The sequence below is a fragment of the Brachycentrus maculatus genome, unplaced genomic scaffold (assembly GCF_059751285.1).
Source record: "Brachycentrus maculatus isolate JH-2025_06_01 unplaced genomic scaffold, ASM5975128v1 h1tg000370l, whole genome shotgun sequence".
NCBI classification, from domain to species: Eukaryota; Metazoa; Arthropoda; class Insecta; order Trichoptera; family Brachycentridae; genus Brachycentrus; species Brachycentrus maculatus.
The window spans coordinates 526,297-543,657 of NW_028281119.1; the positions used below are offsets into that span (position 1 = coordinate 526,297).

The 17,361-nt window shown below is 34.6% G+C and overlaps 1 protein-coding gene across 2 annotated transcripts in view; it reads left to right on the forward strand.

Annotated features, from left to right (window-relative positions):
* Positions 1-17,361, forward strand: part of Tmtc3 (Transmembrane O-mannosyltransferase targeting cadherins 3) — a 216,022-nt gene that overhangs the window by 192,782 nt on the left and 5,879 nt on the right. For both annotated transcript variants that reach the window (XM_088270039.1, XM_088270040.1), the window contains exons 5-7: positions 12,550-12,665; positions 15,092-15,264; positions 16,774-17,029. In XM_088270039.1, coding sequence (XP_088126165.1) covers positions 12,550-12,665; positions 15,092-15,264; positions 16,774-17,029 — 545 coding nt within the window. The remainder of the gene's footprint in view (positions 1-12,549; positions 12,666-15,091; positions 15,265-16,773; positions 17,030-17,361) is intronic.

Consider the following 17,361-nt stretch of genomic DNA (forward strand, 5'->3'; position numbering starts at 1 on the left):
TGGTTCGAACCAATTCCACTAAAAAATCTTCTTTTATATTATGACCCTGATGCAACCAAATTTACCATCTTAACGTAGAAGGTCCCAGTTAGATAAATTGTCAGGGCTTCGAGCCCTGTACATATGTTTTGAAAATTTAGACAAATGCCAATACGAAAATATTAAATTATATTATAAAAAGTAAACCATGCGAATATAAATATGTAAATGGTAGGTACTTTTCATATTTTAAATGTTATTCGTGTGATGGATTTTCCTTTTTAACCTTGTAGGTACTTTTATAAAAAAAAAATAAGTATACTCACATGTCGCGCACTTATGCGTGTATAATATTCATCCACTTTATTTACAACAATTATTTTACATGTTAAATTATCTATTATGTTACATAATTTTTCAAGTTACTGTTTCAACCAATATTTGCGGTGCAGAAATACCTATCTCCTAGTAATATCTACTGTATTGCTGTACTACCTACGGGAGGGGTGTTTTAATACGATATAATTGTATTACGCTAAATTATATTCCTCTAGAACCTGACAAACGATTATGTTCAGTACTAGTTGAAGCTATTAAAACTCCGTGCCCGTTTATCCATTTACAAGTCTCGTGTATGATAAATGGATCATTCCGTTCTTTTTGTATTACACTAACTTTCTCTACCCACGTTCATTAAAAATTTATTTTTCTTTTACTCAAACGCTAACGAGAAAGGTTATTTAAATAATGTACTGGGAAAGGGATTGGAAATTTCCGTTTCTTAAGAAAATCTAGCTATGGTCAAACACGAGCCAACGGTATCTTTTACCTGAAGTTTCTCGGCAGTTAATTTCTTTATCCGATTACTGAAAAATACGACGATTTTCTTAGGAGTGATCACAATTCCTTTAAAACTTTTCCATGTTAAAGAATCTGGCGATATCCCACTAAGTAATTTTTTATTTATTGCTTGATTTTTCCCCACGGTTATCTCTGTTTTAAATATTAAGGAAACACCTCTTTTTATATTTTCATAAAACAGAGGATTTGGACGTGTTTTAAAAAAATACAAAATTGAAAAAAGCTTTTACCTCCTCTCCCGTCGAAATTGTATATACATATATACAATATTTTTGCCATTCAGCAGTGTAATACCGCTGATGAAAAGTAAAAAAATATCAGCAAAAGTCCATTGAATCATTCCTGTGTATGCGAGGAGGGCATTAATGAAAACGTTTTTCGAAAACAGCCACGTAATCTTCTTGAAAGCTTTGAACCTTTTATTGTAATCGATTTGTACGTCGCCTCCCGCTATATAATACCTTTAAATACGTTTCAATCATTCTAACTTCCCTCGAAAACTCAACCCGTATTGGCAACGATAAGATCGAAAAAATTCCCCCAGAAAAGCTAAACGTTGGAGCTCGGTATCGTAACTTTTAATCTCCTGGCTCTGTTCACAGATTTCTTCTCTCTGCTCTACCATAGTACTTGCGGGTGGTAGAAATGTTGTATTCTTGGGAGAACGTGAGTTATCTCTATTCAAATCATGGCCTATATGGAACAGCGGCCATTTTTCTCCGTCACGTGTAATGACTCGTTAATGAGGATTCGATTGCCATTCCTGCTATTGTGAACAAGTCGCTTATCTACTCCTCATCGATCGTTTCTCGACTCTCGTTTTGTCCTATCTACGAACATTAGTTTAGACGTGTATTTTAATCGTCTTCATTCATCATGTAACATGTATGTACGTTATATGGATATCTGGAAAACATAAATATAATCTTGACATTTACGATCGTACTTAATGGTTATTTAAAGTTCTTTCGTTTGGAGTTCATTTTTAGCTAAATATTTATTCAAATATACATATAAATGGGATTAATACACTTAGTTTCCGTGTTCTGCATAATTAGTTTGTCTCTATATCCGCTTTGAAGCACTTCTGGAAAATCATCCTTCATCCCCGGTATGTTTTATTATTTTGTGTATATTTTATGTTTCTTCTTAACTTCTTCCATAATATAACTATAAATTGTTTAGTTTTTATGGCTGTCACGGTTTATAAAGCACAAATTAAGAAAAATGCGCATTACTTGTGTCGTTACGCTTATTCTTCCCTTTCAAAGTTAATAAACTTGTATGTTTGAAACATTTGGTCGATTCGAAATTTACATATAATACAAATTTGGCAAAGCAACAATAGTTTTTAGTGCTGACTTATTATTCAGTTGCGTCTACGAGGGGCGGCGAGGGCGGAGGTGTGGGAAGGGATTTAGTCGTTAAAGTTGTTTACGGTTCACTGGACCGATTTGTTTAATTCTGTTCGTGTTCTTTTCTATACAGAAGTCTCGATATAACCGGGAAGTTTGCAAACATCGGTATAACTTTTATTTTAATTCGACTTTCATTAAACTTTGGTCATCAGTTCGGTAAGTATTTCTCCCACACCACGGTGGGACTGTTTAGGGCTGGTGGAAGAAAGCATCGCGTAATGGGGCGGACATTCGATCGAGGTTTGTTATTGAAAACTCCGTACTTCTTTGGGACTTGTCACGATGAAAACTTGCTTTTATTTGGTATTATTAATACCTTCTTTAATACAATACAATTTTTTTGCTCCTATTGTTATGTGCTGCGAGATATTTTATTTTACGATATTTTGTAAGAACAGATAACAAAAAAAACAGTTACGAAATTAATTATAATAATAATTTTTCATATGTACATTTACCTAAAATGTCCGATTTGTTTTATGTTGTGTGTTTCAACTATATAATTGTTTAAAATACTGACGTGTTAAACCAAATATTATAATTATGCAAATGAATATATAGCACAATATTATGATCAGCATAACTCCGCATGCCTATTACGAGCATCATGAATAATGTAATTTCACACGGACCAATCTGTCTGGCCCCCACGCGTTGGGATTGTAGTTTATTATTGGGAGTGGTAGGAGAGGTCCGGCACGTATTATGTACGTAGATTCGCGCACTGAATTTCTAGAATGCCGAGGTGCCAAGCAGTGATTGAGGGCTGCCTTAATAAAAGCTCTAAATCTACGCCCCTCTGCAACATTTTTCTAATTACTTTAAATCTAATAAATCTTTCAATGTCACTGGAAACGTTATACGTTCTGATGTTTTCCCACGTTTGGATAGCAATCAGCGATCGTAGGATCCCGTCGTGCGGGGTGTGCGTGCTAACACATAAAAAGGCGATAATTCCTTCAGATTAAAACTGTCCCGTGGCTTAATCCCTTTGTTCATTTAATGCCCCCGACTCATTCAGCCAGCCCAGATCTCCTATCTGAAGGAGAGGATTTTCAGATCATTTAAAAACGAACGTCGGATTGTTTTCTCTGATAATGTGTTTGGGTAGCCGAGTCCTACTGACACTAATGTTTCTGGGATATGTAGAAAATGTCCCAAATCCTTTATTAATCTTCTTCAATAGCCAACCGTACATACGCATTTACGAAAGGCATTTTTTCCGGGCCATTCAGTTGATTCTAAATGGTTCTAAATTACAAAGAGACAGCTGACTTAGTTTGTTTCCAATTTAACCTTTGTATTTTTGTCGAGTCGGATTTAATCGAAAAATTCAATTCCTTTTGATATATTCGTGTACCGATTGATTTATTGTTTTCTTGTGAATAACCATTTTGTGATTTAAAAAATATTTGAAACGTACTAAGCATTATTTTGTATCATGAAAACATATAATCTAGAATATTTTTTATTTACGCCAATAATATATATCATACATCATATTATCTACGAAATATTTGTGTGTGTATATATACATATATATATATATATATATATATATATATATATATATATATATATATATATATATATATATATATATATATATATATATATATATATATATATATATATATATATATATACATATGTATATATAATATATATATATATATATATATATATATATATATATATATATATATATATATATAGATATATATATATATATATATATATATATATATATATATATATATATATATATATATATATATATGTGTGTGTGTGTGTATATACTTATGTATATTTCGCAGGTAATATTGAATTTAAGTTTTTTTTTGTTCATAAATAAACATATTCCAAGTATTTCATATATTGCCTTGTACTTACCCAGATTCTAGATAGGAGGTTCAGCAGCCAGGAGTCCAGGAATCTACGAACGCGACACGTTAGTTGAGGCAGACAGTCCAAAGTTGCTGAGATTGGAAAACTTGGCCTTGATCCAGCCTTATCGGATATCCCTGATAACATGGCTGGTCCCACCACCCCTATATCTAGCTCTGTCCTTTTAATCGGTCTGATTCTTTTTTCTTCCAATTTGTTTTCCCCGAACTGAATAAGGCCAGCAGAGACTCATACTACAAAAATTTATATAATACATACGTAAATATTTCTTATCACAGATATCAGTACTACATTGTTTTTTTTATATCAGAAATTTCGGTGTTTTATCATTTATATTGAATTCCGTTCTAATGAATCTAGTTTTTATTTTTGACGACCAAACCGCACATAAGATGAAACGTGTGTCGTAAATTGGAAAATATTCGCTGGACAACAGAGGCAATCAATCTTCCAGTTCGATTTCGAAGCATTAAAAATTCAACATTTTCCCACGCGTATTAGCATATAAAACAACGCCTCTTGTTTTCCAAAGAACTCATCCTATTTCATCTTATTTTGGTACACACACACTTATAGAGTTACGTGTTCCGTAAATACGTTTAACGGGGTAAAATATTTTATATTCCCTCGGTATATTTTTTCTCGCTGACTACATAAATAATTAACGAATTACGCGATCCCTTTACGACGGGCGGTCAGTTCAACCGGAAATGAAAACCCTACTTTGTAGGCGGTAAATAACATTGTTTGTTTTTAGCTCCATCCCGTCCGAATATGTCGGACTATCCGGCCTCCTTGTTCAACCATCTTGTCTCGCGCGGTGACATCGCAAGACGAGTATAATACACACCCCGTATTGTACGAGTATACGACCGCAAAGCAAACAAGACGCATATTTAGGAGCTTTAATCTTTATTCTCCCCGTGTGAAATCCCCTTCCACTCCGTCAGCACTTAAGCTGAAAGACTTCCGTTTCTTGTGCGGAATAAAAACATATCTCCGGAAGAGGAAATATATCACGGCAATTATGACAAATGGTGACATCACGTAGACAAACGCCGAAAAGTTGTGCGGTTTTCCCTGAAACTCCGTTACTGTCTATATGCCTTCATTTATCTTGCAGTTCCGAGGGCAAAACTATATAAATTAATGTTTTTTTTATACTTTATAATTCATAATTATTATTATTACACAAAAATGATAGATAGTTTTTCTTTCTCACTGTAAAATTTCATCCATTTTTAGGTATTTCCACCCTCTTTCTTGTGATTATATTTTTTTCATTCCAATCGAATGTACTATACTGACCAACTGATGGTTTTTATCTCTACGTGGTATCTTTTTTTGCAAAAACTTCTTTTAAATACAACCCTTGTAACTCAAACCTTGCGAATCCCTATTTTGTAAAAAGAAATATTTTAGACCTTACAACTTTGCTGTAAATATCATATTCTCAATTAAATTTTCGTGGATTTTCTTACTGGTACTCGGGTTCAATTTGTAGAAATTCTGGAGATCCTCCGCCCTCCAATCTTCCCCGACATTATTCGTCCGCCGTCTCCCCTTTGAGCGGAAGTTTCCCGCGAAAACATTACAATTATCTGCCCCCGATAGAGTGGCGCTGGCCTTTGTCTACCGCCATCACATCTGTCTTATCATGTTTCCATGTTTGGGGACATCTCGCGGAATACCAAATTACTCTCGTTTGTCTAGGAGCGGAGCAATCCTCCGTGCCAAGATCACTTTATCCACTCCGCGGCATAAATGGAAATGACACGAAACGGTTTAGGATCTCGGAGATTTTGAATATCATCTGTTTTTATTCTCATTCGAATACATAAATGTTTTCATTAGATTTAAGTTTTGTACTGACATTTCTTGGTGGAACTGCATTTTATAGAATTATATCAAATCATGCAATATTACAGAGGAAGACCGAAAAAAACATGGCACGATCAGGTATGCCAAATACTTGAAATTGGTCAGGTTAGGAGTCGTAACAATCGGCGGGTATGTACATATGAGGAGATGCATGAACGTGGAAGAGGCGAAGAATGTTTGCAAGACAGAGTGGTGTGGCGTTCTATTCTCTCTGCCTACCCCTGCGGGGAAGCGGCGTGATGGTTAGTTAGTTAGTTATATCAAATCATGCCTAAAACCTTTACAATACCTTACAAGTAATTATTATTTTAATACAATACTTAAACTCATTCAATTTAAATTCATTTTGTAAGAAAAATTATATAAAATCATGGTTTTCAGCTCCTGGCTTGTTGTGTATATAACATAAAATTTTGTTTAGGCTCATAGGAGTCTTATGATGTCGGTTACGACGAAACCCGGTTGCTGGTCAAATAAAATTAATGTGGAAAAAGTTACATAGTTGTTATTTTATTCTATAAATGTTTTCATATATTTATTTTGTCGGTTCATATTTATCTAACATGATGTGAGTCTGAATGTGGCATAAACGATTTGTTATACAAGTTTTTTATTTTATTTAAATAACAATAACCAAACTGGTTTGAATTCGAGGTACGTGTATTTTTTTCAAATCAAAACTCATCATTTTTATTATTCCATTGGTGGTATGTGCATAAATATAACATACAATAATATAAATGCTTACTAATCTCCTTATCTTTTCGTTTTATTCATACTCTCAGTTTTTTATATTATGTATTATGTAGATACATTAAACCCCATGTAAATAGGTATGTGATATAAATGGTTGGATATTTAGGACTTTCTGACGTTCGATGATTGTAAATCGTTTAATTTTTGAGGTTTAAATATATTCCCATAACTATAGACAATATTACAGTCTGGCACTGACGAAAATTCTATCGTATCACATAAATTTTAAAATGAGCAAATACTAACGGTACTCGTGTAAACGTTTTAATAAAGTTTTGTATTTGCCAGTGAACCGAGACAGTCATTCGAGTTTTTTTCTGTCTGTCTGGACCTTTTATTCTATCTATGCATATTTAAAATGCTGAACAATCATTTTGAAAATAATATGAAATAAAGATTGCGCTGTACGCGACGGAGTCTCGTCACACCGCTTTTGAATTCGTTAATTATATTTTTTCATTGCGTTCCATCCGTTCACCTCTACACATAATGCTCTCAGCATACTTGTATGTCAGTTTACCAAATTCGAAATGCACGAAACCCACACAAAATTTGTACCCGCACACATTCGTTTTTTTCGAACGGAAGTACTCCAAATCGAGGTTCCGAAAAGTTCGGTTTTATTTATTCGGATTACAACTGGAATACTTGTACTTTAATTGTTTCATATGATATATGTTATTGGGTGTCGATTCTTTTAATAGCCGACATTTCAGCTGCCATTGCAAGGGCATATGATAAGAATATTAAGAATGGGAACTGAAAAGTCCCCTATTAAAAAATCGACACACAGTATCCATGAAATTTATCACTATATTACTGTTTTTCGAAAAGTTAATAAATCTATAAAATTTGTTACTATAATGCTGTTTTTCGACAAGCAAATTCCGCAAAAGAAAATCATTAATATTTTTTTATAATTGAAATATATTTTCGTTTTACAATCACTGTTTTAAAGTGATTTTAAAAATAAAGTTATATTTTAATTATGAAATGGAAAATCACAAAGTTATTGCTTCAAATGTATATTTTTTTTATTATTTTAATACAAAGGAAATCTGCAACATTTAGGGTAGATCCGATAATCATACCTTATTTCAAATTCGAACCGACGTTTGCAGCAAAGCTAAGAAAACATAGGGCCTTATACGAGAAACAAATTGCACCCCTTTGTGCAGCTTGCTCTTCTTCTCGGGAAAGTTGTCCCAACGTCGTAAAAACGTTTCATTTACGAACGTCTCCTAGCATGATGGAGATTCCCGCCTCGGCGCCATATTGTTTTTATTTTTTCCCGCCACTTTGCAACGGCGAAGGCAACTCCGATGTCACATTGTTCCCTTCGTCGTTTCCGCTGATAATATTTGCGAACGTCGCGCATCGGCAGATTGTTTGTCTTCAATTGAAAATCGGTAATATGCTTTTTCGGCCAGTTTGCGGGCTGGAAATTGCCGAGGGTGTTCGTAAAATACACAATGTTGGCGCTGCGAAATATCAGATTGTTATTTAGAGATGTTTCCACGCTATTGATGTTTGGTATTCCTAAAGGAATTTTCCTTTTAAGCTATAAATAATTTGTTGTAAAATGAAGAGCTCTTTGTATAAGTTTACGTCATATAATAATCATTTTATGGAATAAACTGACTTGATATTATGTAGGTGCATACTTCGGTATAGTTGTATGTATTTTTTCATTCGAATTCAGGGTTACTCTTCGAACAGGTAATGGAAAATTGAGTTTCTTTATCCTCTAGTAAAACAGGTGCTATTTGTAACACATGACATAGATGATCAATTGCATAAACGATAAGAAATCGGTGAAATATAATTATGTTATCATCCATTAATATCAAATGATTTTTTGTTATTAATGGATGATTATGTCAAAAATATAAAACTTTTGTATTATAATACTTTTGGTTAAACATATTCTATCAGTGATACATATGACATAGATAAACAACTGCATAAACGACAATAATTCGGTGAAACTTAATAACATAATTATCCATTAATAACAAATAAATATTTTATTATGATTATGTCAAAAATATAATACTTCTAATTACTAAAAGCGTACAGCTTCACATGCTTAAAAATTACAGAAAATATATAGTACTCTATATAATGCTAAAAATTATGTATAAAACCCTTATAAAGATAGGCACAACAATAATATTATCGTGAAAATTCTGTATTTTCCTTTTCCGACATTTGTTTTACAATATGAGCTAAGTCAAAGGCGGAAGAAATATTTTCCGACGTAATGTTTTTATTTGTGTAGAATATTCCGAAACCGTATAAAGTATAGCCCGCCACCTCCTCTACATAGTTAACGTGTTTTCCATCGCATTAATTTATATTTACACCTCTCTTCTGTGTTTTCATCTCCCCGTTCCCGGTGCGTAGCGGAGCAGCCTAAGTAGGGCGAGATTCTTTGCCAAAATGAAAAATTATTTGGCGGAATTCCGTGACTTTTTTGATTTAACGAATAATTTATATATTCGGAATAATAGTCGCGTATTCGTTCGTTCAGAACGGCTGCCTGGCGTGTTGCGTATTACGCACTGTGTAATTATAACCTCCAGCCAATTCCCTCAATTCGCACTATTTTTCATTTTAAACCCACCCTACTTCCGACATACACAAAAATGAGTAATCTCGGATAAGTACTATTTACTATTGCCCATTTTTACATAAAACTCGAAGGATTTAATACCTTCTTTACTTATTTATTTATTAAATTTCTCGCGTAGAATTTACGAGTATATACAATATCTTTCAACCAACAAAAACATACTGAAAGTTGTATTTTTAATTGATTTGGGATTTTGTGATAAATTTCTCATTCCATCCATTCCCATCCTTCTTCCTAACTGAGTGTTAATGCCAATTTCACCCTATTTTTAAATATTATTATATGTAAATCATAACGGGGTATCATACAATTTTCTTCATTTCTTTTCGTTTTATTTTCTTCTAACCCTTATTCGCACTCAATTGTGCATACGGCAACGGATGATATTAACGCAGTGTTATCTTGATCGTTACTTACATGTAGGCAAGGTGATCACTCCTGCGCTTCAGGGACCAGTCCAGGGTAATATTTAATAAATATTGGACTGTAAAATAACTCATATTTATTTTAACCCTGCACACCTTACTTTGCTTACCATTACACCACCATTGCCTTTTATTTAAAGTAAATCAAATTAAGTAAATCAAAATATGTACATAGTCCACTTATCGGATAGGGAATTTCGAAATAACCGATTCAATTACGGCCGCCATTAGAATACTAGCAGTGGGAATTAGCGTCATTATAAAAAAAAAACGCATTTTCATTCCGTGCTATTTTATCTCTATGTATATGTAGTCACATTTTCCTGCAGGATCACCAGGCCGAGTCTCTCGAGTATCTGTGGATGCTGGATACCAACAGTTTTGTGTTAATCGACTGAAACATACCGACGGTTTCACCTCCCTCGAGGGAACTTGGTGCGATTTCACTTCAGGCGTACTTGCTTATTACTAGACGCTACCTACTCGCACTGGGTACACGAGTATCCATACACTTGGAACCACTCGAGTATATTTCGATTTATTTTCGTTGTTACTTTTTGTATGTGATTTATAGTATATGGTATTTTATATTACATACATAAGTCACATACGTGTATAATATTCCCGAGGAGAATTTCCATTACTCATTTTGGGACATAGGATTAAGGTTAACAACACTGAAAAATGAATAGGAAAGTAAAAAATAAGAAAACACAGGACGAAATGTAACATAAATAAAATAGCCATAAAAGGTATAGTAAATAAACATATAAAAATGTTAGGTAAGAAGCATGTTTAAAGGAAAAAATGAGAAAATATAACTAAACACTAACAGAACTATCTTTCCATAGAGTGTTTTTTTCAGTCCATTCATTTTGGATCCCTGACTGGGCTCTATTTTATATATGTCAGGCAGCTGGTTAATTTATTTTTTAGGTTAGTATTTATTGTATATATTTACGAATGATGTTTATATTAAGATTTATTTTGCAATTTTATGATATGGGAAGATGCAGTTTAAAAGTAATATCTCTCTTAGATCTTGGCCACAGGACTTTGCCTACGTGTAGTTGACGTCCAAGTTAAAACCGGGATGATCTGATGTGGTGCCCTGTGCACCATATGTGTACAGATAAAGGTTGAAGAAATATTTCAATTACGTATATTTTACTTTTCATTCTTACCTTTTCATTTATTTGAAGTTAAAATACTTTTGGAAACTAAAGCACGTATTTTATGTAATATTTTAGTCGTGTTATTTCGTAGAGTAAATGCCGCTTTTCCGATCTGATATTTGACTTACCAACTATGACGCCGCTTCTCCGCAGGGGTAGGCAGAGATAATAGAACGCCATAATCCGATCTTTGAACATACCGATCGTGATTTGTCTTTTTTTTTGTTGATAAATAAATCGTGATCAAATCCATATTCTGGAGTATGTATTAAATGAATAACAAATTATTTTTTAAAAAAACAGTTAATCTTCACTAAAAATCGAAATCTTTGTCTAATACAAAAACCTTTATAAATGTGTTTTTGTTTAAAACTGATATGGCGTTTTGTTTTTTACTATCACGGCCCTCCAACTAATTTAGTGACTGAACTATAAATTTTACATAACAGTTTAACAATTTTTATTACCGATTATTGAGATGAATTATATTTATTTGGTCCTTGTCCTCTTTTATCGGGGTTGTGCTATTATTTATCATGCCAATGTTTCCTTTTGTTTGCGATTTATTATCATTCTCATTATTCGAGTTGTCTTTGTCATAAACGTACGTACGAGCATTAAGTTTACTGCTGAATATTTAGACACTTGCGCAACTGTCTTAACGCTTTCAAAAGCTTATTCCACTTGTAAAGTATGGAAACGTTCCTTCCTCAGTCCCGTCTCTCCTCCCTAAGGACACCATTCAGAGATTGCCCCTCCAACGGAGCCATCACCTTAACTCATCTCGCGAAACTTCCTCCTCCCTGTGCTTTCATCTGCCATTATAACCGGTCATTGCACCGCCAAGGGGCGGTTTTGGTCGGAAAATATTTGCTCACGCACCTTATTCCAGATGAGTTTTGTTGATGTTTACAGATAGAAAGGATTGAGCCTTCTTAATGCTTAGATTTTAGACGCTGTCCGATCTGTTTACTCAGGACAGCATTATCAGAAATACACGCACTCAACGCAGGATTTAGAAAAATTATTTGAACTTAATTTTATATCGAATTGTTTTACTCTAATATTTTTTCTTGATTTATTATTTTAATGTGGTAACGTGGTGGAAGATTATCTGTAAAATATTGCTAGTTATTTGACTTCGGTTTATTTTGAATATAAGTTAGCTGTAAGTGAGTGACTGGTTTCTAGGAGAAACTAATCTAGAATGCCTCTTGACTTACTATGTGGGGATCTCCACGATAGCTGCTTTGTAGTTGTCACCATTGTGTCACCAACATATCCACATTCCTTACAATTATTATTCTTTTGAAGGAATACAACTATTGGCAAAATTATAAAATGCCAAAATTCAAAGGCTCTATTTAGTAAATTACGAAATTATCACTATTATTGTTGACACGTTGTGTTCTCCTTCCCTATTGCAATATTCCTATGCGTTTTATTGATTTAAAAAATACTATTTTATTCCTGCTTATTTTTTATCAATTCGTAAAATATTTTCATTGCAGGTTGGAGGTACCTCGGCCTCACTATGCTGTGTGTGGCCGCGGCGATGCTTTGCAAGGAGCAGGGGATTACGGTGACAGGAGTCTGCGCTGTTTACGAACTTTTTGTTGCGCAAAAGGTAAGCTTTCTGCATTCAGTTCTCCGCTATTATTATATCATGTCCGTTAGCACATCTTAATCGTGACTTTCAGAGATACGTACAATATAATATATGAACACGGTTCCGTTTTTGATGTGTTATACTAAAATATCTGTAATGCTTCAAGATAATTCGGTGAAATACAAGTATAATACAAACACCCGGCTTAGTAGGAGTTTCAAAATTTTTGTATAGTAATCGTGCGCGATTTCGGAGAATACCAAAACCACATGCGATTTTGAGAAATCCCAATACAGCTGCGCAATACCGAAACAACGTTAAGCGAGGTCTTACTGTATTTTGATCGGATTTATATGAACTTTTACATTGAATTTCAATTAGTATCTACAGTGTACTTTTATCTCGTGCTGGAAACCTTCATTAACTTTTTTCCATGACCCCTCTAAGACCTGACACGAAATGCGTGTGTGAAAATTCAGACCAACGGATATTGTCTGTATTGCCAACGTGGCAACGCTATCGCTGTTTTCATTTGTCCGTATTAATCAACCATTTAAATGAATTAAAATCACCCGGTGACATCGCAACACCGCATGTCAATGAAAATGTTAACTGTAGGTACTTTGATATTCTGACAGAAAACCCATACCGAAAGGGTTTTCGGGCAGCTGACGGAAAATCACCAAATAATACCGGAAGATAAAGTACTCACACCATAGCCCAGAACCAGGTAGTCGCGTTTATGCCGGAGGCCTCCCCAAAATTTGAGCTATAAATGTTCCTTACATTAATTTCAATGGCAGTCTAAAAATAATTCACAAAGGCTTTTTGTGAACTATTTTTAGACTGGCGTTGAAATGATTTTAGGTAGTTCGTGTCGCAATCTCACTGACTATGTAATATAATTTCCTGTTCAAACAATATTAACCAGTGAAGCATTATTCGCAGCATCGTAATAAATTGGGTTAGCTGTATCTTCCGTTGTAAAACGTCGAACTTTGTAAGGGTCAAGATCGTGGTTGGCCGGGATATAAATTGTACAACATTTAATAAATTAACTTTTGTCTTACCCAAAGCTATTACAAGCTTTGTGCCTAAATTGTATTCCCGGAAGTGAGGTCAAAAGGGTGAAACCCTTTCTCAATGTTTGCGTAGCCTTCGAATAACCCCCGGTACATTACCACCTCAACTCTCGGAGCTTTGCAGTAATCAAAATTATTATACTCTTTACTGCCGCTCAAAATGGTCTCTGAACTCTTCTACCTTTCTTTACATTCAGTATGCCTACATACGAGTACATAGCACGTCTTAGTTAAGTAACCTAATCCATATTTGCGAAAACAGAGTTACGTATATGTACAGAAAGGCATCTTCTGACGATGAGAAATGATGCAAGACGAAAACAAAGTTACACAACGAATCGATTATGTTGTTTGACAATATTAACATAGTTAATGTTTTTTTTTGATCGGTAGATTTCCAGATCAAGGCTACTATTTCCAACTTATTGTTTTGATTCCATCTCGAGACTGTGAAGAGAGCGTGAACTCTTTATTTTATCTCTAAGGGACACTACAGCTGACCATCTAAGCATTCGGATTTCAGCAGTTTCTAGTTGCCTAAAGTAGGTGCTGTACATCGTCCAGCATTCGGAGCCAAAGAGTAGTGCGGGTCAGACAATTGTTTGGTATACTGTTCCCTTAAGCTTGGCTGGCATTTTTGAGTCACAAAGGACTCCCGTGACGGATCGGAGCTTCATCCATCCCATACTAATTCTATGCAATACATCGAATAAATATTAAATTGATATTTTCTTGAATGTTTTCCGCAGATACTTTGTGGCACATTTTATAAACTTTATAAAATTAAACAACTTTGTTTTAACCACTTTTTCATTATACAATTTAACCTACCGGTTTCGACAAGAACCTTGCCATCATCAGGGTTTATTAAATTCTAAAACATTAAAATACTCTCACCAAAAACTTCCACACACTCCGTAAAAGGATTTTATACGGAGTGTGTGGAAGTTTTTGGTGAGAGTATTTCAATGTTTTTAATGTTTTAGAATTTAATAAACCCTGATGATGACAAGGTTCTTGTCGAAACTGGTAGGTTAAATTGTATTAATAAAAAAGTGGTTAAAACAAAGTTGTTTAATTTTATAAAGATTGAAGTGTATATATTACTTAGACCGCTCCAGAAATGAACAGCGCTAACATACATATAAACAGCGCTAAACGCCCAAACCACCTACCCTGCAGAGACGTCCAAAATATTAAGAAAATCTGAACGAAATTCAATACCGTACCTAGTTTTTTAAAAACACCAAACTAGCCAGTTTCCCGTTTCGGCTACGAAGCTGCTAAGTAAATACGTCTCATTTCGTTCTCGCGTAGCGCCGGCATATTTGATTGATGGAGGTTTGTCTGTTCTCCGTGCAGGTCCGCGTGTGGGAGGCGGGCGGCGCCGTGCGCGGCTGGGCGGCGAGCGCGGGCAAGGGCGGCGGCGGCGCAGGCGAGGCCGGGCGCCGCGTGGCCGCCCTGGGCGGTGCCACGCTGGCCCTGCTGCTGGCGCGCCTACACATCATGGGGGCCCAGCTGCCCGTATTCACGAGGTGAGTCCTTCGACTTTATTTTATTTTATTTTATTTGGAAATTAAACAGAACAGATACATCAATTCTTTATTTTAGTGCTTTCACACAAACATCATGGTTAGATTAACGCAGAGAACATCACAGTCTAAGCTTAACTCGAGGGTGCACAAGTTTTCACCTGCGCTGTGCCAGGTGGGTTTCCCGCAAGGTTATCGGACCCTCCCGTCCAATTTTATATTGTTTCACATTTTAAATAATGTTCGCAACTTAGTTCAACAAAAAAAATTGCTTACCAAAAGCAGATCTGTCAGGAAGCCTAGTTGCTTCTGCATAAGATCTGGGCATGCGGTGGGACAGCTTTCAATAGAACAGTTACATAAATTCATTAACATTAACGAGTAACACAAAACATGTATTTGTACCATTCCAGTTACAAAATGTCATATTTGTAAGTTAGTGAAAATACCTGGAAGAGGGACGGGAGGGAGATAAAGAGGAAAAGGGAAAGATCAAAGCTCAAATCAAAGACAAATTATATGACAATAGGGACACAACACAATATTAATGTCGACTTACAATGTAAGCGATCTCTGTGCTGACAATGTCGAGTAGAACATTTCAAACTTCCCATCGTTGACTAATTTTGATGTACGATAAATACAGGAACTTTGTTAAGAGTTTGATCTACTCGCTAAGGTGTCAGTTGTCAACTTAAAACAGACATTGGAATACAACACGAAGCTGTAAAATACTCGAGAACGAGTGAGGTATTCGTAAAGCATAAAAATATCTCCAAAAGAATTAACAATCTTAGTGTCAAAAAAATGTAGTGATATTTAACCTTTTTTTCCTCCATATTCCATTAAATTGTTAACTGAACTGAAAATATCATTACTTGCGAAATTAAGAAATGTTCGAAATTGCCTTTCAATGGATCAATGAATGAAGGACATTTCAAACAAAACATGCACGATTTATACTCAAAAAAGGTCGTTTGTCTTAAAAAAACAATGACAATGTGTATTATCATAATGCTAGTGAAAGAGTTTTATCAATAATATAAGATACTTTATTATATGAAATAACTTTGTTATAACCACTTTTTTATTAATACAATTTAATTTAACCTACCAGTTTCAACAACAACCTTGTCCAAGAATGTTCCACACATTCCATTTTAATGTTTTTGAATTCATATAAATCCTGATGTTGACAAGGTTCTTGTTGAAATCGGTAGGTTAAATTGTATTAATAAAATAGTGGTTATAACAAAGTTATTTCATTTTTAATGTTTATAAAATGTGCCACAAAGTTATATAATTTTTTCAAGTTTATAAAATGTGCCACAAAGTATCTGCGGAAAGCATTCAAGAAATTATAAGATAAAATAAGAGATTCAAGTAGGTATGTTTGAGTTCAATATTTTACATATTTGACTTTCAATCTCTTGTTGCCTTCTGCATAACTATGTACATGCATTAAATAAAAAAATAAAAAATGAATAACTCAAATTCCTCATTACTTTTCAGGTTTGACAACCCGGCATCCGTGGCCGCAAGTCCAGCTCGCCAGCTAACCTACAACTACCTCGTGTCGGTGAACTTGTGGCTCCTAGCCCTCCCGAGTGAGCTGTGCTGCGACTGGACCATGGGCACAGTTCCCTTGGTGGAGAGCTGGTTCGACCCTCGGAACCTCAGCACCATCTTGGCCTACACCGCCGTATTCGCTTTGGTCATCTGCGCCTGCCGCACCCAATCCAGACAACATGCCACGGTCCTGTTCATGGTAAAAACAAATTTACATTTTCTCAATTATTCTAAGAATAAAGGAAAAAGTAGTGGTTTCTGTTTTACATTTTTATAAATTGATACATACGCCTTTAAAAAAAAAAACATTAAATTTAATATGGAAAAGATTTATTGATATAATCTTTTCACTAATTGATTCTGTCACTTTTTGGTAAAATCTATCCATTTTTAATTTAAGTTTTACTTAGTAAATACCACTATTTCTGTGACTTAAGCCTCCCCCCTATTGTCTATGTTCCCACTGAGAAAAAATAATAAATAAATAAAAATAAGAAATAGCTCCTACCCCCTCTTCAACCTTCAACCTTC